Below are 21078 nucleotides of genomic sequence, written 5' to 3'. Positions count from 1 at the left end.
AGGCTTCTTTTTCCATCCTTAGTACACCATATAGCTTTTCAAGTGCCTATATTCTGGGCCTCTGCTCTATATATCTCTCTCTGTATCTCCCCCCCCCCCCCTCTGGCTTTTTTCTGTTGCTCTGTGAATTATCTAGGTATGTATGTTTGGTGTAGTTTCCCTCTGGATTTGTTTTTTCTCACTGTCTTCAGTCTGTCTTTTGTGATGCAAACATACACATGTTTCAATCCTAGCTTTCATCTGGTTCAGGGGTAATTTATTACCTTTTTTCTTTTGGCCTCTATGATTTTTCACAGCCTAGATCTGAGCCCCACCACCCACTCGGCTTCAGCTCAAAACTGTTTTCCTCATCATTCCTCCTATCCCTTCTGGACTGTTTACCCAGCACCCTTTGAAGAGACCTTACAGAGAGGGTCTTTGATCCATCTTCCCTCAACTCAACTCTACAACACCTAACTTCAGACTCTGAGCTGTTTCCTCCCCACTCCTTCTCCTCTTTCATTACCCTCCCAGCTTCAACTCTCCCTTTCATCTTATTCTCCTTTTCATCCTGGACAGACTCTCCTCTTTCCAGGAAAAATCCTTCTTTTCCTAGAACTGGTGTCTCATCCTTCCTTTCCTCTCCTGCCAGAGTTAATATTCTTAGAGTAATGCCTTCCCCTTCTGAAATTGCATTCATGTTGAGATTGTTTTCCTTTATAGTACTACACTGCATCTAAAGAATCTTTAACTTTCTACCACCCCATTACCCCATTCTTGCTCATTTCATCATGTCTGAACTTTGGGTTTTTTTTGGCGGGGGGTACCTAGGGATAGATTCCAGGGGCACTCTACCACTGAGCCACATCCCCAGCCTTGTTTATTTTGAGACAGGATCATGCTGAGCTGCTGAGGCTGGCCTCAAACTTGCAATCCTCCTGCCTTAGCCTCCCAAGTTGCTAGGATTACAGGCATGCGCCACTGCACCTGGCTATGCCTGAAGTTTTCTGGCTGTAGTTTCGGGTTGAAGTGTCATGATTTGTTTAAAAACAAAACTTTTATTTCACAACTTGGAACTCTCAGTGATGTTTAAAATTGCAAGTCCCAGTAAGTTTCTGGAACACTTGGACCTACCATACCAGTTTTTACTTCTTGGCCATTCCCATTAAGTTTTAGACTAAATGCTTAAGAAGAAATGGTCACTGTGCCACTAAGCAGTCACTTTTACTCTCAATTTTAAATAATAGCTTATAAAAGAAATCCAATCATTTGAGAAAAAGGCTCTGCACAGTCATATAGTTATTGAAATTAAAAGTAGGGTCCATGAAATGTGAGTTCTTCAAGAATAACACTAATCAAGTTGCTTTTTAAAGAGTGTAAGTTAAATTAATATAAGTCCTCTTTCAACAAACAAGTATAGGCATCTTTTTGAGGCCATGGCATTATTTTCTATCTTTTAAGTATCTTCTATTTTTATTAAAATACCTGGTGTTATCCATGGCATTAAGCTTAATGTCAGTGTTTTCAGTTAGAAGCTTTTTCTTTCCATGAGCACTTTGTATTAAAGCATTCATCCTATCTATGTTTTTAAGTATTTTTTTATTTAGCTTTAATAAATGTATAAAAGGTTTAATAGAGAGGAATTTTCCAGTGTCAGGCCATTTTTTTTTATTTGTAATGTTTCTGTAGCAGCATTGATTTTTTAATGTTCAATATCTTGGCAAGCTGCTAATAATAAACTCGTTGAACTGTTTTTAAAAAGGTAAATAGAAAAATGAAGGTATTAAAAATGTTTCTGCTCTTTTCTTGGAGAGTTACAGAAAAGGCATCCTCTAAGCTGTGCACTTTTCAGAATCTCTAATTCTAAGGCTTTCAGCAGCATGAAAATGGTCCAGCAGCATAGTTACAGATCATTTGTAATAGTGCCCAAATTGCTAGTGTGAGTGAGCCTGTGCTGAAAAATACCCATTAACTATGGTTGATTAGATTCAGTTCCTCCTGTGCTTTTTTCGAGGACCTTTACCTGTGTGCTTGATTCTTCATGGCTGTTTGCACCTGGTGTCGTGCATTTTTAGTCTTCATTATGCTGGTCACACAGTGGCAAGAGATTGATTGAAAGATCAATATGATAAAAATGTCTTCTCATTTAGGAAAAGTCCCGAAAATATTAGTCATTCTGATCAACTCAAGGAAAAGGAGAAGCAAGGCTTTTTCAGGTCAATGAAAAAGAAAAAGAAGAAATCTCAAACAGTAAGTAGATAGCCAATTTCTATGTATAATGGCATGGGTTTCTGCGTTATTCTGTGGATATATTACACTCTGTACATGGCAATCAAAGTTAATTTTTTGCTGAGACTTGACATGCATACACTGTAGATGTCTCTTTTTGAAATTCTATACAACTGTCCTCTCACAAAGTCTTTTCTAGATTCAGCAGATCTTCAAGAATAGAAGAAATTTAATTTGGATGAAAGAGAACACTTTAAGCCTCTCTCAATAAACTTCTTATCCGTATAGATTTATATTCCTGTAAAAACTATGGAGATGAAAAATTTGTTTCTCTCTGGGGGCATAAAGATATGCAAAAACTTAGAAAACAGTTTTGATTTACATTTAAATCTTGAAATTCATAAATAACCATCATTCCTTATCCTCCTGGCTGATTGTAGAATTCCCATGTTGACAAGTATGTTTCTGTGCTGTATAGTCACACAGAGATGATCACATCAGATGTTTCAGAGCTTGCTTTAGTAGGTAAACATGTTTCCCCTGTAGTATCACTGTGAGTTGGGCTGCGCTTTAGCTCCTGGGAGCTCTCAGCCTGAACAAAAGGCTGGTACTAAGTATATCACTTCACTGAGCCACCTAAGTGAGAATTCTATTGGCTAGAGACTTGAGAAAATGTGGGGGAGCCAGGCCTCCAGGACAGCAACGGGTGGTTCTTTGCCCATCTGAGGCCTGCTTCCCCCTTAGCTTCATGAAACCTTCAAAATTAGATGAGGTTGAGTTAGCCATTTTAAGTGATTTTGATTCCAGCTGTACTTCATGCATGATATGCTCTCATTTATTTGAAGAAGAAAATTGCCTAATCCAAATGGCCTGTTTGGACGGACTTCATTGATTTCATCTGTAAGATTAATAGATTAGACTCAGTGTTTTTGAGGTCCTTTTCATTATGAAAATTCTAGAATTGTGACTCAATGGTAAGTAAAGATGAGAAGTGACAGTAGCGAGTATATAACCTAGAATCAGGATTTTTGTTTCATAAATGTTCTAGAAATGTTAACAAAGACCTTTCTTAGATTAGCTTTCTAGACCATTCTTTCACTTGCTTGCTTATAAAATTTATGTATTTCATGATAAAATAAATATGACCTCATTATAGAAAAATGTGTAAAATGTTTGTGGAAGAAAAGGGGGTGGGGGGTGTTTTAAGGGTGGTTTTTTTTTGGGGGGGGGGCTACTAGGGATTGAACTCAGGGGCTGGCACTTGACCACTGAGCCACATCCCCAGCCTTATTTTGTATTTTATTTAGAGACAGGATCTTGCTGAGTTGCTTAGCACCTCACGTTTGAGGTTAGCTTTGAACTTGCAATCCTCCTGTCTCATCCTCCTGAGCTGCTGGGATTATAGGCATACGCCACCATGCCCAGATTGTTTGTTTTAAATAATAGTAATAATCATAGTATAATTTTATATTCTGCCTTTTTACAATATATTAATCTGTGTCTATATACACACAATATTGTATGCTACTTCACAAAACTTTATTATCTTCAATTTAATGCCTGCATAATATTCTTGAAATGTTCATTTGAGTTTAAAAAAATAAATTAAACCTACCCTTATCTCTAACTGAAGCTCACCTAAAATGAAAAGTTAAATCAAAATGCCATAGTTGGGCACAGTAATCACAATGACTTCAGGAGGCTAAGATAAAGGGATCATAAGTTCCAGGCCGGCCTTGACAACTTAGTGAGACCTTGTCTCAATATAAGAATATAAAAAGGGCTGGGGAGGGCTGGGGATATAGTTCAGTTGGTAGAGTGCTTGCCTTGCATGCACAAGGCCCTGGTTTCAAACCTCATCACCACAAAGAAAAATAAAAAGGACTGGGGATGTAACTCAGTAGTATAGTGCCCCTCGTTATATTCCCCAGTACTATTTAAAAAAAGAAAAAGAAAAAAATGCCACTCAATCAGATATTACTTACATTTGTTGCTGAGAGTAGATGAACAAATAGACCTATGTTAGCCTAGGGATGCTTAAAATATTTAAAGTGCTGAAAAAAATAAATACAACATTTACCATTGTCTACAGAACATATTCATCATGATCATTGAAACTTAGCTACCTCATCCTGACCACTGTGAGTTTTATTTTAAGGTTTTTGTTCTTAACCACAGATCTGCAGCCACTTTAAGTGATTAAATGACAGAAAATAGTAAGAATTAAGGAATTGAAACTATTTTTGTATTTAGAGTTACGTTTTAATGTCCATCTGCCTTAGACTGACATTAAACCTAAAGTCCCTGATTCAGTGAGGCCAAATAGAGTATATACATATTGACTGACTTTATTATTCAGGATACAGTTACTTAGATATTTAATAGTGTAGATCAGGGTAAATAGGAAAATTACTATTTTCTAACATCTCTTTGACTTAAACTTACTTTTTATTAGATATTTAAATTAACTGCAAAATATCTTTCCTCATGCCATCATGCCTTATACCTTCCAAAGCAAAAGTTTTTTAAATACCACCGTATTTTTTTAACTAAAGAAAAACTATTTAAGGCCTTTTTTGAATGAGCAAACGTAATTAAAGTTCATTTGTTTTCACTTTCTAGAATTGAACAAAAGGAAACTAAAACAAACTTTGAAAGATTTAGGCATTATAACTTTTGCATAGGCTTCAAAGAAATTCTGATGTCCAGTGCACATAGAGAGGTGTGACATTTTAAAAGTTGGTGGATCTTAAATCTAGTTGAACCCTTTTGTTTCATTAGCACAGGAACTGAGCCCAGGCAGGTTGTGACCTGCCCAACACATAGTCAGTTGGGACAACGAAAACCAGGTACTCGTGAATCCCAGTGCCAGGCTTAGTCCTGCTGGGCCCATTGCTGTGAAAGGCCTGGGGGGAGGAGGGAGCTCTCTTCTGACCTCTTTAGCAATGGGTCTTAAATTGTGCCCTGGGTTCTTGTCATTAGATTAGGAAATTAGAGCATGGGATATTTTTCCCGAATGTCCTCATACACAAACCCATAAAAGATGGTCTGTGAATACCTTTATTACTTTCCAGTTCTCCGACAATTGAGATATCCAAAAGAGAGAAAGGGGGTGCCAAAAATTAATTCTGTATTGTAAAGGTGCATGCTTTGACTCAAGCAAATCTGGAAGGTGCCTTGGGAAATCTGGCTTCAGTTACATATCCAGAGAGTTACATAAGCCCTCAGAGCATATGGTGACTTTGCCAACTTGGTAATTGTATTCTACTTGGTATCTCAACTTGCAATGATGCTTCAATTTAAAGATTGAACTTTCTGTTTCTTCACTTGAAAAGCCAATTTTCTAAATTGTGCCAAATATTTTCCACTGGGTAAATATTTCTAACAGTGTACAAGAAGGCTGCTTGCTCAATGTTAGCATCCCAGAACAGTGGTAGTCCTCTTCCAAGTGATGTAGTCTGGCTCAAGAGTTGACCAAATTTATAAAGGATTTACAGTATCTCTTTTCCCATTAATAGGCAAATTATATTGTTATTTTTTAGTTGCTAAATTTCTCTCTAGCAATTAGGAAAAGATTGAAATTCATCAGCAGCTCATTAAACAATTCTTTATAATAATTTTATTTCGATAATAAATAAATTCTTAAATGTTTCATAAGCTTAATCTGAACAGATGTGTATAGGTTTCCAGGCATTCCTACCATAGGTATTGATCATGACCACATATTATAGGCTTAGAAGAAGTTCATGCTTGCCTTGAACTTAGCTTATTGACCTCTTCGTATCCATGTGAAAAATGAAACAGAACCATTCTAGATGCTCAGCACAGAGATTCTTTCAGTGACCGTTAATATTTAACAAATTGAAGGCTGCCAAGGGTTATTAGTTTCAATAAAAAACACCTTTTTTTTTTTGCAATTAGTTTATTTGTATCTTATATTGCAGACAGATTCCACCAACGGGGAGAATCCAAGCATCAAGAAATCCCTCTTTCCTCTTTTTAATTCAAAGAATCATTTAAAGCATAGTTCTTCTTTGAAAAAGCTTCCTGTAGTCACTCCACCCATGGTACCCATTTTTATGTATGGTAGCCCTGAAAACTGCTCCAGTAAACTTGTTTTACTGATGACAAAAGCATGTCTTATTTTCGTGGGGTCATATTCTCTTTGTGCTAGTTAAGTACCTGAGCCAGTTCCATAAATTCACCGGGATATAAAATCTTTGTCATTCTGGATTTTTTGGAATCAGTTAAGGATGTTGACACATAACATCTATTAAACAAACTAGTGAAAGGCTAGTTTGGGTTGTCTGATTAGCCAGTTATTGGCAGACAACATTTATGAAGTCCCTTATTTCCTGTAAAGAATTTGATTAACATTTACACTTAATAAATGTCTTTGCATTTGGCTCACAAAGTTTGTTAACATTTGGTTGGCAGTTTGTTTCTTTGAAACTAAGTTTGAGTTGACCAAATTAAGTGAGCTAGCAGGCTCCATGAAAAAAATAGCTTCTACTAGTTGGTGACTTGTTCTTTCCTTGCCTGGCTCTAGCTTTTGCTGGTCACTTAATTTAAAGCCACAATTTTGCTTGGCATGTGGCATAACTCTCCTTTGTTCACCAAAACTGGTGAATAGACTAATTGCATTCACTTGGAATTTGTGGTACAAATTTCCAGCATTTTTCCAGTGTATAATACTAGATCCAAATTTACTGGGTAACGTTGGGACTATGATTCAAACTGTACTTTCCCACTTCACTATCCTTGAAGACCTACTAGACTTCTTTGGCACCACCAACTATAGTGTTTGGATCATTTTCCCAGCAGGGAAATTTTTTTTGTTGTTTTATTGAACTGGTTCATAACCTAACTGCAATATGGAATGAGGATACGACATCAATTCCTGGTACAGCCCAGTTTAACTGCTCTCTCTTACAGCGACTAAAACTAACAGCATGGGAATGCTTTAAGGGTTGAGGTTTCAACAAAGCTGCATGACATCTGCCAATTTTTCCTAATGCAGGGAAAATTATTAAGAGGGCAGCAGAATTTAACTAGCATCACTTGCATTATGAATATTGGGAGAGTTTTGGTTTCTTTCTCCCCCCCCTTTTGAGTTTTGGTTTGGTTCAATTTGCTTTCTGGTTTGGTTCTCCTCTTGGGTGTGGCTGTATATCTTAATAGATTTATTGGTGTGCTTGTTGAAACCTTGTCCACCTTTCACTCTAGGTGCCCAATTCTGATGGCCCCGACCTTCTGACATTACAGAAAGCCATTCACTCTGCTAGCACTTCAAGCAGCAGACCAAAGGAGTGGCGTCCTGAGAAGTTCTCAGATCTACAGATCCAAGTGAGTGGAACCTATACTATTCCTAGACTCTCTGATTCTGCAGCAAGTCCTAGGGAGGAAGGCAGGGGAGAGAAAAGTTAGTTTCTCGGTGTTACGGCAACACTGAGGGCCTCTTTCAAATAGACCCTCACTAATAGCCAGGTATATCTTGGGAGTCTGGATGAATCATGCTTCAATGACTCACGTCCTCTTGGGGGAAAACTGAGTCTCTAAGCCTTTACCTAGCTGGGGAGGGGACAGAGAGGTTAAGGGAATGAAAAAGATACAGTCCTATCCTCCAAATACTCTACAGCCCAGGAGAAAGATTCATAAAGATTGTTGTGAAAAGTGAGGTCAGCTATAAAATGGTGAGAGAATGAATGGAGATGGTGGGAAGATTAAGATTTTCTTAAAAGTAGTAGAATACAAATTGGGTCTTTTTTAAATATTTTTTTTTAGTTGTCAATGAACCTTTATTTTATTAGTATGCAGTGCTGAGAATTGAACCCAGTGCCTCACACATGCTAGGCAAGAGCTGTACTGCTGAACTATGACCCCAGCCCCCAAAATTGGTTCAGATACACATACAGATAGGATTATCTTTCATGAAAGAACATTTCATTTCCTGAAACATATGCTATCTCAGATGAAAAAAAAAAAAAACAGGCAAACAATTGCATTAGGAACTACAAATTGGACAGTATTGTATAGGCACATTTATCTACTGTAGTGGGGCAATAAGCAGAAATTGAGTCACTAAATTTTTTAAGTAGTGGAGGTTTATCTCCTTTAAACAGCTTGTCAATTAGAGAAGTTTCAATATTGTAACTTTTCAGTATCCCACAATAAGCATAGTTACATAATTTGTCGATTTCTTTAATCAAATCACAGGTTTCTGTGATTTGGAGGTGGGGCCTTTACTCATTACAGGTTTTCTATTTGTTCTCTTTAACTGTAAGCTGTTACTTAGAGCTGGGAACAGGAGTTCCCCAAATGGCTATCCTCTTTATCCAACCATTTATATTTTCTGCTTCTGATGTCATATGGGCTGGGGGCAGTGGGGGAATAGAGAACCAGATATCCAAGTATATTGGAACACAGGCTCCAAGTGAGGGCCCAATGCTTAGAAACTCCATGGTGAAACTGTTTCCTTTGCCAAGAAGCTTTTTTCAAGTAACTTTTCATCTCCAGCTGATTCTGGATTATTGTAATTGCTCAATAGTTACATGTGATTAGGGCTATAAAAAATCCCCAGGAGTCTCATTGTGTTACCATAACAATTTAATAAAAAATTAAAAAACAAAAACACCTTTGAGCACTTACAGTGCGCAGGGTACTATGCCGCCTCCTGTGGGGACCCATGGCTTTCTTAGAAAGATCTTGGAATAGTGTTGGAGGATACTTCCCCTGGAGCAGTTAGTTCCTCCTTGAGTTGATTCTCAAGCCTTTTACCTTGGCTTGCTTTCTTTTAACATTTTTTAGTTGCAGATGTACATAATAGTTTTATTTTATTTATGTGTTTATTTATTTTTTATTCTGGTACTGGGATTTAACCCAGGGCTGCTATACCACTGAGCTCCATCCCCAGCCCTTTTTATTTTTTATTTTGAGACAGAGTCTCACTAAGTTGGTAAGGACCTCGTTAAGTTGTTGAGGCTGGCTTTGAACTTGAACTTTGATTCTCCTGCCTCAGACTCCTGAGCTGCTGGGATTACAGGCCTGCACCACCATGCCTGGCTATTTTATTTATTTATTTTTTTGCAGTTCTGAGAATCAAACCCAATGCCTCACACGTGCTAGGCAAGTGCTCTGCTACTGAGCTACAACCCCAGACCGTAATTTGGCTTTCAACATCGTGTTCCTTCAAACCCTGTGGGGTTCCTGGAGATTTTCAACATCTTATTCAAACTTGGCTAGCCCTAAATGTATGTCACTTGTACTGTGACACTCAGAGTAAAGGTAAAGATATTAGCAGGCGGAGCTGCCCCCAGGCTAGGATTGTAGTCTGAGTGATAAGTCCAGCAATAGTGATTGGCTGTGCATGTCTAAGGGCTTTCCATGCCTCTTCTGATAGTGGCCTTCACATGCCCCATGATAGAGGTGGAGAATAGGGAAGTCAGCTGCCTTTGACCATTGAGGAACCTGAGGCTCGGGAGTTACCCGAGAGTATTTGGCTAGCCTGAGGCAGAACATGTCCAGGACCCTGCCTTCTGCCTTGATGCCACTCTTCCTTCACAGTGCAGCCCCTTATGGGCCTTCAGCCATGGACAGTCAGGCAGAGCTGCTGTGAGTCCATGTTAGGAGTTGACAGCCTTCTGTGAATGAAAAATTAGGTTCTGTAGGGGTTTTGCTTTTGTGCTTTGCATTGTTTATGCCCAGATCTTACACCACCACCCTCCACCATACATTCACATAAAAGTAACTATAGCAGGGCACATTTAGATTTTACAATATCAAAGAAAAGGGGAAATTAGATGAGAACAAAAAGGGCTATACAATTTTTTAGCTCAGTGCATTGCTGCCGAACTAAAGCATTGCATTCTTCCAGCTTCTCTTGCAGCTAGATAAGGTTGTGTGCCTGAGTTCTAGCCAGTGAAATATTAAGTGGAAGCATTATGTGGAACTTTTGGGAAGTCTTCTCAAAAAGGAGAAAAACATCCCTTCTTAAATTTCTTCTTCCTATGGTTGAAGCATGAAACTCCATAGTAAGACAGGATGTAGCCAGATTGAAGGAGCCTGGGCCTCTGAGCAGCACCCACCAGCTCTAGTTGTCTTCTAGATTTTCACATGAAAGGACAGTGACTATAGTCTTCTTTGAAGAAACTCAGAAGGCAGCTAGAGCTGGGCTAGCCCTTCCAGCTTGCCCTCCCTGGCTTCTTTTAGTCTTGTCCCCTCTGAGCTCCATTTTCTCCCAGCGCCCTGGTCTACTCAGAATTTAATACTATATACGATCTCATCCTTTCTTTTAGAGCCAGCCGTTAAAATCACTGCGTAAGCTGTTACATCTCTCTTCGGCCTCAAATCATCCGGCTTCCTCAGATCCCCGCTTCCAGCCCTTAGCAGCTCAACAAACCAAAAATTCCTTCTCAGAAATTCGGATTCACCCCCTGAGCCAGGCCTCTGGTGGGAGCACCAACATCCGGCAGGAGCCCACACCAAAGGGCAGGCCAGCCCTCCAGCTGCCAGGTCAGATGGATCCTGGTTGGCACGTGTCCTCTGTGACCAGGAGTGCCACAGAGGGGCCTTCCTATTCTGAACAGCTGGGTGCCAAGAGTGGGCCAAACGGGCACCCATATAACAGAACAAATCGCTCACGAATGCCAAATCTGAACGATTTAAAAGAGACGGCCTTGTAATTTGTGCTGGGGTGGGGGGAGGGGGGACGAGCCAGTTGGGAAGGGAGGGCGCGGGGTGGGCTGGGGAAGGGGCTGGGCCAGGGTGGTAAGCCAGTATTTTCAGCTTTATGAAGGTGTGTGCAATATTGTATGTGTAGGGCCATCTGGCTCCTCACAGCCACAAATGCTAGTCAGGGATCTTAGAGCCACGGGAGTTCCTTAGGGATCGCCACTCCCCACAGGTCTTGTGTGAGAATGGATAGAGTGTGCCATTGAGGAAGAAGAAATTCTTGCCAGTTTCTCCCCCTTACATTCCAGCTTTAGTGCAATCTCTGTTGAACTTGGGAAAGCCAGGACATGTCCTGGCACTGCAAGGGATAGAAAAATTCGTGTTGACCGATGCCCTTACCACGTATTTTTTTCTGCCTAGACTAAATGTGGGGTTTGTTGTAATCCAAGAGTATCCCTTTGAAGGGTTAGAAGATGAACTGTATGTCTTAAATTGTTTTCTAAGCTTCCATATTTGATAGGATTTGTAACATTTATTTATAATTAATATTGTACTGTTATAATTATCATACTTTTATGTTCTAATGTAAAGTTATTTTGAGCTGTTTGGAACATTGTGAAGCAGTGGGACAGCTACAGTAGTTTCTATAAAAACTAAACAGTAACATTTATATATTGCATCAGGAGTATTTTATTCTATATATATAAATATATATATGGTAAATATCTGTCTGTTTTATAAATATATTCATTTAAAGAAAGTATCGTTATGACACTATCTGCCATATTTTTATACATTTGTGATATGAAGTGAGTATTATACTTCTAATAAAGGGAGTTGAATTGTGGCTACATGTGACTGTAACAGTATGAACCTTGCTCAACTTTTCGGCCCCAGCAGTAGCCTCTAGATGTGATCCTTGGTAGCAGATAATGCAGCATCTCTTTCCAGACCCACAAGGGAAGAAGGTCAGCTAGGCCAGTGAAGATTCCAGCAGGCCTCGTTTCCGCCCTCACACACTTGGCTCCCGTTTGTGTCCAGGAATGTTACTTGGACGTAAGCGGGGGAACAGACAGAGGTGTTGCTCATGGGTCTTTGTAGAGAGAATGTGCTCTTCCACTAAGCATTAGTGTAGAGCGTAGACCAAAGATTCGCCAGCAAACATTCCTTGTTGTGAGGTTGTAAGAGGCACCTGTCTGCAGATCTTGCAAACCAGCTCTATGCTCCTGAATACCGTCCGCCCTCCTGGAGACTCTTGGCTCTAGCTGCGGTGTGAGATGCGTGTGTGGCATTTCTCCTTCTAACCGATTTTTTCATTATTGCTTTTCCCGATGTATTTAAAAGGCTCCTGAAGCAATTCCAGATGTAGAGAAAATCTCTCTATAAATGGATGCTATATCCATTTTTTCTTCCTGGGACTGTCCATTTATAACAAGGTCATCATGCACACCTGTATATACACCCTTCCCTCCATCAGAACAGGACCTATCTTGCTCTCATTTGATCACTTCAATTCCCAAGTTACTCGCAAGTACCATTAAGGCCTTTGGCCAGCAAGTGTTATCCCCCATATATCTCCAGGCCATCCTTGACAGAAATCACCTCAACACCATCATCTATCAGTAGTAGTAGACTTTTGGAAGTAGTCTCTTAGCAATAAGACTTTTAGAGGTCCCTCCCACCCCTCAAAGAGGTAACTTCTCAGTATTTATTACTCGCTCCAGGATTATGAGTGTCAGCCCTTGAATCAAGTCAGCTCTCTTTGGAATATGCTGAATTCCCGTTAACCCTCCCCCAAGATTTTTAGAATCCTAGCTCTGATGATTATGAAGATTATAAAGAGAAAGGTCTTAGAATCTCTGAAGCTTAAAATGTGTGCATATTGCATTTTTATATAAATATTATAATGGTGTGTATTGATTATATATAGAGAGAGGTCATTTTAAGGTGCTTTTTGTTTAATTGTAGTAAGTGTAATAGGCACTAAAATGAAACTCAACTGGGTACTATCATTGAAACAATTTGATTCAAATAAATAGTTTTTGCATGTTCTCAAGTTCCTTTTCTATCTCCTTTCTGTCACCAGTTCAGTACTGGTTGGGTAGCTCTGAATTCTGGCTTTCCCCAGGCAGCTGCTTGGTTATACATGTGAGGTAGACCCTCAGCAGTTTTTGCCTGGATACAATGACTCTACAAAGGTGTATATTTAACACTTCTTTTCGTACTAGATCTGTACCTTGTATCCCCCCTTGCAAACCAGAAACTACGTTTTTTCTTCTGGAAAGACTTCTCACTGTGCTGTGTGCGCTTAGGAACTGCGCAGTCCCGTTGCCATACTATGGCATTCGAGGCTCGTGGTCACCTAGGGGCTGGTTTCCCATGTTGTCATCCTTGCTAACACTGGGATCTCAGATGTTTGCAGAACATTTATATTCTCGATGGTTCTTCAAAGAAGGGCTAGAATAATTGCCTTCTACCTAGAACAAACTAAACCTAACTGATGAAGAGTCAATATGTACTTTTTCGTACATTCCCAGATTTGAGCCAGAAAATAGCTACAATGTTTTCAACTAGTGTTTTTGAGGTAGCTCTTTAATCCTCTTCTCAGCTTTTGTCCTTTCCCACTTTCATCGATCCTTAATAAGCTGTAAGTGAACCTACATTCTGCATTTCTAGCATGTCATTCTTTTCCTGTTTGGGGGGTGGGTGGGAGTAAAGTCTTCTTTTCGATCTAATGGGTCCTCTCTCAGCTTCTAACTGTTGCTTTTGCCTCTGGTTGATGAGGAATTACTAACCTCACAAAGATTGCCATCCATAGTGGGAATGACTTGACTTAAGTCACAAAAATTTGCATTTTCTTTAGGAAGGGGAATTTATGACATCCACGTTCTGTTATCTGCCCTAACTTCCTAAAGAATACATAGGTTGAATGAAGGTTTGTGAATTACTTTGTGTTTTGGAAGTATCACTAATCTCCTTTTGGGAAAAAAACAAAACAAACTTAGCCTCTCTTTTTCTACTTTGACTTCTCTGCCATTCTTCTTTTTCTTCTCTAAAGTTCTAAGTGAACTTGAACTGAGCCTTGTTCAGTCTTGACTGAAGTTTAGCCTCTCTCCATAACCCAAGACTAAAAGGGAGTTCTCCGCGCCAAGGGGCTCAAGTGAGCTATCTCCAGAGCAAGTGCTTCTCAACCAGGGGCAATTTTGCCCCCACAGGGCACACTTGGCGATGTCTGGAGACATTTGGGTATCACTCCTCCGTGGGGGTTACTACTGGCATCTAGTGAGTAGAGGCCAGAAATACTTCTAACCATCCTGCAGTGCACAGGACAGTCCCCCAAATAAAGAACAATCCAACCTCAGCTGTCACTGGTGGTGAGGTTGAGAAACCCTGCCCAACACCATTCCAGCCCTGTCTGTAGAGCTTGGCTCTGGCCTTGTTCTTTCCAGGCTACAGAACTGCAGGAATGAATCTTCTACCACAATTCTTGAGTTCTTGGAATCCTGTTGTTTGTTTCCATTGTCTTGGGCCTGCTAAAAGGTGCACACTTTGGGAGGAAGCCAGAGTTACTTTATATGTGTTTTGAGAACTTAAATTCTAGGTTAGCATCCTTAGAAAATCTTTCATAGAGCCATGAGGCTTATATTTAGAAGCAAGCAACAGCCTGGCAGATTGGCATGATTTTTACCAACTGCTCAAAGGCACCCATGGCTTTTAGCTGTGTCTACCGAAAGAAAATGTCTTTGTTTTTTAATCAAGTTATTTAATAGCTCTTTACAAATATTAGCATATGACAGACCGATTAAAAGCAAAAAAAAAAAAAAAAACCTCTTTATTGGTGGTTGTGATGTGGCTATTATAGAAGTATTTGTGCTGTGTATGCTTTGGTTAAATCTGTTTTAAAACATGCTTTAAGACTCACCATATGCAGTTGTATACTTTAACTCTAAGCTCGGAGCTACGCTGGTCAGTCTCTAGTCACGTTGTGTATTATAAAGTATGTTGTGGTTGTAGAGTTAGCCAGTTTAGCATGTTCCTAATCTGAAAATTAGTGGACTACACTAGGAAATGCTGTCCCATTTTTCCCTTCCCAGCACCTCTTAGTTGATATCATAGTATCCTCACTTCTTAAACTAGTTTTTAGAGTAAATAAGGAAAAAAGCCATTTATTTTATTCTAGCCATGTATTGAGAATGACTCATTAAGTGTACAACTTTTTTTCAAAGGCCAGAGGATTACTTTTCATGTGTGTAGAAGGCTCTGTCCACTTCTGTATCCCTGGATCCCAGTGGTGACGGAACTCTTTTTGGCAAGGGCAATAAGAAGCTCATCCTGAGTCACCACTGGAGCCCAGTTGGGACTCAAAAAAAACCTGCATTATCTCTCAAGCGCCAACCTGTTTGCTGGAGAGCATTGCTTTTCTATCTGGAAGTTCATTGTCTCCTGCATTAAAGTGGGATACTGAACTCTATGCAGGTACAAAGATCCACAGGCTCATACTTGTGTGAACCAGGATCGTGGTTTTGTTGAACTAACAAGCCAGAAAACAGTGGGCTATTTCCTTGCCTCCTTCAGTTCCTCGCTAATAAAGTATGTAGACAGAGAAAACTTATTTATGGTTTAAGAAATAACAATTCTGGTTTCTTTGAAAGAGACTGCAGAAAAACAGTATCAATGTTGAAAATGTCCTATCACTAATAACCAGGACCAGAATCTCACCAGAGGTCTTTGCAGAGATTTAAAAGGCCAGCTTAGGGTTGGGCTGTATCTTAGTGGTAGAGCACTTTTCTAGTATGTGTGAGGCCCTGGATTTGATCCTTAGCACTCAAAAAATTTTTTCAAATAAAAAATAAACAAGAGGTCAGCTTACCAGAAACAGGCAAACAAACAAACCTTTAAATGGTTATGGTTTCTTCTTTTTGCCTCATGATCAGCTGAGATATAGAATATCTTGAGGTCTGGTTCAGCTGAGTAAAAAATTCTTGAAAACCACGAGTAAGAAGCCATGAAAGAAAATGACCGTCTCTCATCTGTCTGCATCACAGAATGGGGGAGAAGTCAGGTGTCTAGGAAACTCTGGGCCTATTGCCCCGTGCGATTCTTTTTTCTTTCTTTCTTTTCTTCTTCTTTTTTCTTCTTAATTGAATGTACTATACAAGATGGTAGACTTTTGTGCGAGCCAGTTACTACAGGAGTCTTCATTTCCCACAGTGCTTCGGTAATTCATCAGCGTTAGGCCTGGTTCCCACTCCACCTTTCTCTTCTCCAGGCACTGACCCACCTTTCTGCGTATTTACTGTAGGCTATTAAATATGATCTTGACCTGCCTTGCATTTTCATTCTTCAACTGTTCACTCCCAAATTTAAGGGAGTGTTGTCTCTTATATTGCCAGAAAAAATTTGTCACAGTCTGCACGCTAGATTTGTAGGGCCAGCAGAACTGCGGCAGTGAAACTGGTGTCACTTCCAAGGCCCTTCATGTCCCACAAGGGTAAGCTCTTTACACCCCCTTTGATCCTTGGTCATATTTGATCCTCCTTGGGAATCTGAAATCGGTCTCCGTGTTGTATGCAGAATAGAAGTTGCCTTGTTCGCTGCTCTTCCCATGCAGAGTATCAGGGAGAAAGAGGCCTTATCTGTCCCTCCATCCCCCCCTCTGTTTTGACAGACTGCTGAGAATCCCTCAGGACTTCCTTTGGTTGGGGATTTCACTTCCCAGAAGGCTGATGTGATTCATTTCAGACGTAGACAAGTTTGTCCTAATACTCTGCTTCAGGTCTAATCAGAGGAAACCCAGGAATAGAAAAGGTAGATGCCTTGACTTTTGTCCCTGTTGGGGGATTAAAGTGTTTATTGCCAGAGTTATCAAAAGCTCTGGTTAAATTCTGTACAGTTTCATGAGAAAAATGATGCTTTTCCTCCTGGAGAATGTGTAAGTTCTCCATAATAGCTTCGCTTTTCCAAAATGGAAAGCAAAGCTTGCAGAAAACCCATTTTCCCTAGGGATCAATAATCAGTTTCTAGTCGCCAGTCTCGGTCCCTCTCCTTTGTTACTCTTTGGTCACCGATTGAGTCAGGCCAGAGGGGTGATGGAAAGAAGTGAATTCTCACTGTAAACTTGCATTGATTAACAGAAACAATGAAGCCAAACAAAATAGTTGCCCCAGATTCCTATCTCCAAGAATTGCTTTGTGCCATTCTGAATTCAGGTAGTTATTCTGTATATACTTAGACAACTATTCAGAGCTTCTTCAATCTCTAGTAAGTTTGAAGGGAGTATCTGGGAAGACACAGGGCAGGGTAATGTTGAGACCCTGTTCATTCTTAAAAATAGGGATAAGCCAGAGGGATGTGATATCCAATTTGTGGTAGATGAAGAATCAGTGGAAATTCTTAATTGCACAGACTTTATAATTCATTATATAAATTGTAATTCCATACTTTTTACTGTGGCAAGGGTATGATGTGGTTGTTAAATCTTTTTAATTTTTGAATCCAAACTGAATTTAAAGTGTTGAATACTTAAATTCCTCACAAGCTAATTATGAACCATTTGTAAAGTGTTTCTATAACTCTTTGTATCATGTGTTGGTACATCTTATCAAGTTTTTTCTGGCATGTATTCCATTCTAAACTTCTGTAAAATTTCTATTGTTGCTGTAAATAATTATACAAATATCTACTCCGTGGTAACCTACATTATCAGCATGAAATGGTTAATTTTTACTGAGCACAATGTATTTTTGAATGGATCTTCCCAAATGTCTTTAATAAAATGCAGATTTTGCACTGACTGATGTGACTGCCAGGCCGTCCCAATCTTGAGCACTATGGTCCTTCTTGCATTTGAACAGCGAGCAGCTCGGTTTTAGTTCCTTCTTTGTATATATATATAAAAAAAAATTTTTTTAAAAAGCATTTGAATTCAAATGACGGATAATGGGCCTTTGAAGTTGTAATCAGTTTAAGGGAGAGAAATTAATGTAAAGCAAGGCAAATCCTGTTATTTAATGATGTTGATTTTTTTTTCTTTTCTATTTATAAAGTTCTTTCCCCCTATGGCATTTTGAAAACTTTGGTTTCTTTTACACTTGAGTGTTGTCACTTGTAATGCATTGCTAGAAGCTCACTCGGTGTTTTGAGGAGGATGGGAAGAGATGCCAACCTCGTGCTCAGTGCTGTGGAGAAAGCAAAGATGAACAGCTCCATGAGGGTTTCTTCTCGTGGTAGAGCAGGGGTCAACAAACTTTTAATGTTAAGGGCCAGATGGTAAATATTGGCCTTGAACATTCTTTTGGTGTTGCCTCTACTCATTCTCAACTCTGCCCTAGTGCAAAAGCAGCTATAGGATATGTAAATGAGTGCAAAAGCAGCTATAGGATATGTAAATGAGTGAGCATGGCTGTGTTCAGATAAAACTTTATTTTAAAAAAAAAAACAGGCCAGAGTTTATTGACACTTTCGTGGTTTAGGGAAAGAAGACCTACTGAGTCATGCTCAGTCAGAGAAGCAAGAACTTAAATTTTGTGGTAATTTATGTATAAAATATTCTCCAGTTTTATCTTTGTAAACAAAGAGTAGGAGCTAATACTAAGTTCTTTGTATTCTTAGAAAGCACTGTCAAAACAAGCAAAAAAAGGCACTGTGTCAACCAGTTCTTTACTCTGTGTCCTTAAGTGGCATGGAAACTGTGGCCTGTGGTTTCAGCTATACTAAGACTGTATCAAGTATCTGGGCTTATAATTTTTTTATGTTCATAGCACAGTGCCATGTGTTATATTGTTACATTTGCTTTAAATAACAACCCAGTGGAGCAGATACTATTATTATCTCCATTTTGTAGGTTTTCATACTTTGCATTATCTTGCTCAAGGTCACCCAGTTTGGAAGTGGCGCGCCTAGAATTTGAGGCTGAATATGTTAACCATAATTCCTGTACCCTTAACCACTAGTAAATGGTGCAGCCGCTGCATCTCCATGTATAGCACTGACATCAAGTTTAATGGTGGTCCCATTCAGATATCGTTTTCCTTTTAGTAATTCTGGTTTATTCAATTAACTCCAAAGTCCAGATTTTCAAAAACAATTTCCAACATAGATCATGTAAAAATATTTGCCTGGAGGAATTTCAGGTGCAAAAATAAACACAACTTAGTTAAATGAAGGAAAGGGGTAACACATTTGGGAGCTGGGGATGTAGCTCAGTGGTAGAGCACTTATCTGGTGCGTATGAGGCCCTGGGTTCAATTCCCAGCACCCCCAAAATGAAAATGCGGGGGAGGGGACTAACACATTTAGAAAAAGCTATTTATATTGATACATAAGTATATTAATTGGAGCAGGTAATAATGAATCCTCATGTCTTTTTTTTTTTTTTTTTTCTATACTGGGGATTGAACCCAAGGGCCTTTTACCACTGAACTACATTCACAAATCTTTCTTATTTTTTATTTTGAGACAGGTTTTCTCTAAGTTGCTTAGGCCCTTGCTAAGTTGTTGAGGCTATCCTCAAACTTGCCATCTTCCTGTCTCAGCCTCCTGAATCTCTGGGCTTATAAGGGTGCACCACCACACCCAATTTAACATTGTTTTTTTTTTTTTTTTTAATTGTAGATGCACACAGTACTGTTTATTTTTATGGGTGCTGAGGATCGAACCCAGTGCCTCACATGTGTTGGGAAAGCGCTCTGCCACTGAGCTCTAACTGTAGCCCCAACAATTTATGTACCACCTTCCATCCCATGTCTTGCAGCAGGTCGCAACTGATTTGATTTGGGAATGGAACTTTTCATTGAAGTGGTTCAAAGCCCAGGATCTACAATCAGTTTGCCTGAGTGGAGTCCTAACTTCATGAACTAAATTTCCCATGACTTGAGGCAAGATAAATGTAGCTTCCCTATGCTTTGGTTTCCTTCCCTTTAAATGGAGACAATCATAGTACCTACTTCAGAGGGTTGTTGTGAGCATCTAATGAGATACTACAAAGCACTCTATAGAATTTCAATAAATGCTAGCTATTGTAACATTATTGCTATTATTTGTGTCCCAGTTGGTGAACTGAGAAAGAATGTCACTGGATGGCTGCCAAGCACTTGCGATACATGTATCCTATTTAATCTTCCTATCAGCCCTCAAAGGTGGTGGTAGCCAAGAAAGGCCAGCTTGGAGCCATTCTTGGGATCCCAGGGAAAGTAGCAGCCCTTGTAAGCTGTTTGTCAGCAGGCTTCAGCAACCACATCAGTGAACAGAGGCAGGCTTCTGTTGGCATTTGTTCAAAGGCTCACTTTTAGGGGTGCAGTCTTCTTGGCTCTGAGAATAGATTCATACCAGTACCTCTATCTTGAAATACCTTTGCTTTGTCCAAGTAACCTCCTCCCACACCGAGTACTAGAATCAGCTCAGATTTTTTTTCTTAATATTGGCAACACTTAATGCTACTTCTCTGTTCATAACATTTCATTTAATTATTTAAAATCTGCAAAAATGTTGTGTATATTTTACCACATTTTTTTAAAAGTCCCCAAGTGTAGACCACACTCTAGCATTTCTAAAAATAAAAATAAACATGTTAAAATAAAGTAAGAGTGTGTTTTTACTGCATTATGCATTTTTAATTGAAAGTTTCCCCCCACAAAAGAAATGATACTACAAACATATTTCACATGTTTAATAACAAGTTTCTGTTAAGCTTCACATTTCTCTCAATAATAGTTTTATTTTTTATACATTTTGTCATGAATTTAATGAAGTAAATAATTAGTATGGCTGTTGGGAGCAAATTAACTTCAGGTAAATGTTTTACAGATCTCAGTATTTCATTGTTTATTAAATTCTGAAGTACTGACCAGTGTCCAGTGTGAAATCCCATCTGGCTTCTTTGCAGAAATTAAAATTCATATTGAAATTCAAAGAACCCAGAATAGCCAAAACAATCTTGAAGAAGAACAAACTTGGAGGACTCACTCACATGTCCCAATTTTAAAATTTACCAGAAGCTATAGTGATGAAGACAGTGAGGTAATAGGACTGTGAAATAAACCATCCCATTTAAGATCCATTGATTGACAAGGATGCCAAGACCATTCAAAGGGGAAAGGACAGTCTTTTCAACAAATGGGACTGGAATAACCAGATATCTACATTCAAAAGAATATAGTTAGACCCCTACTTGATACCATGCACAAAAATTAGCTCAAAATG

General features: G+C 39.2%; 1 protein-coding gene and 1 non-coding gene across 4 annotated transcripts in view; both read left to right on the top strand.

Annotated features, from left to right (window-relative positions):
* The window catches only part of Cdkl5 (cyclin dependent kinase like 5), a 115484-nt gene extending 101922 nt beyond the window's left edge, over positions 1-13562 (top strand). The window contains exons 15-19 of one of the 3 annotated variants that reach the window (XM_077793951.1): positions 2130-2229; positions 6153-6275; positions 7435-7554; positions 10503-10719; positions 13463-13562. In XM_077793951.1, the coding sequence (XP_077650077.1) occupies positions 2130-2229; positions 6153-6275; positions 7435-7554; positions 10503-10719; positions 13463-13533 (631 nt within the window). In that variant the 3' untranslated portion in view covers positions 13534-13562. Of the gene's footprint in view, positions 1-2129; positions 2230-6152; positions 6276-7434; positions 7555-10502; positions 10890-13462 lie in introns of those variants that run through there. The other 2 variants (XM_077793952.1, XM_026396737.2) reach the window with 2 other exon arrangements.
* A 5506-nt stretch (positions 13563-19068) lies between these two features.
* Positions 19069-19140, top strand: Trnat-ggu (transfer RNA threonine (anticodon GGU)). Its single transcript has one exon. It is a non-coding gene; the product is annotated as a tRNA-Thr (tRNA).
* The last annotated feature ends 1938 nt before the right edge of the window (positions 19141-21078 follow it).

The sequence above is a fragment of the Urocitellus parryii genome, chromosome X (assembly GCF_045843805.1).
Source record: "Urocitellus parryii isolate mUroPar1 chromosome X, mUroPar1.hap1, whole genome shotgun sequence".
NCBI lineage: Eukaryota > Metazoa > Chordata > Mammalia > Rodentia > Sciuridae > Urocitellus > Urocitellus parryii.
The sequence above is the reverse complement of the archived record's forward strand: the minus strand, read 5'-3'. Positions and strand labels throughout refer to the sequence as shown.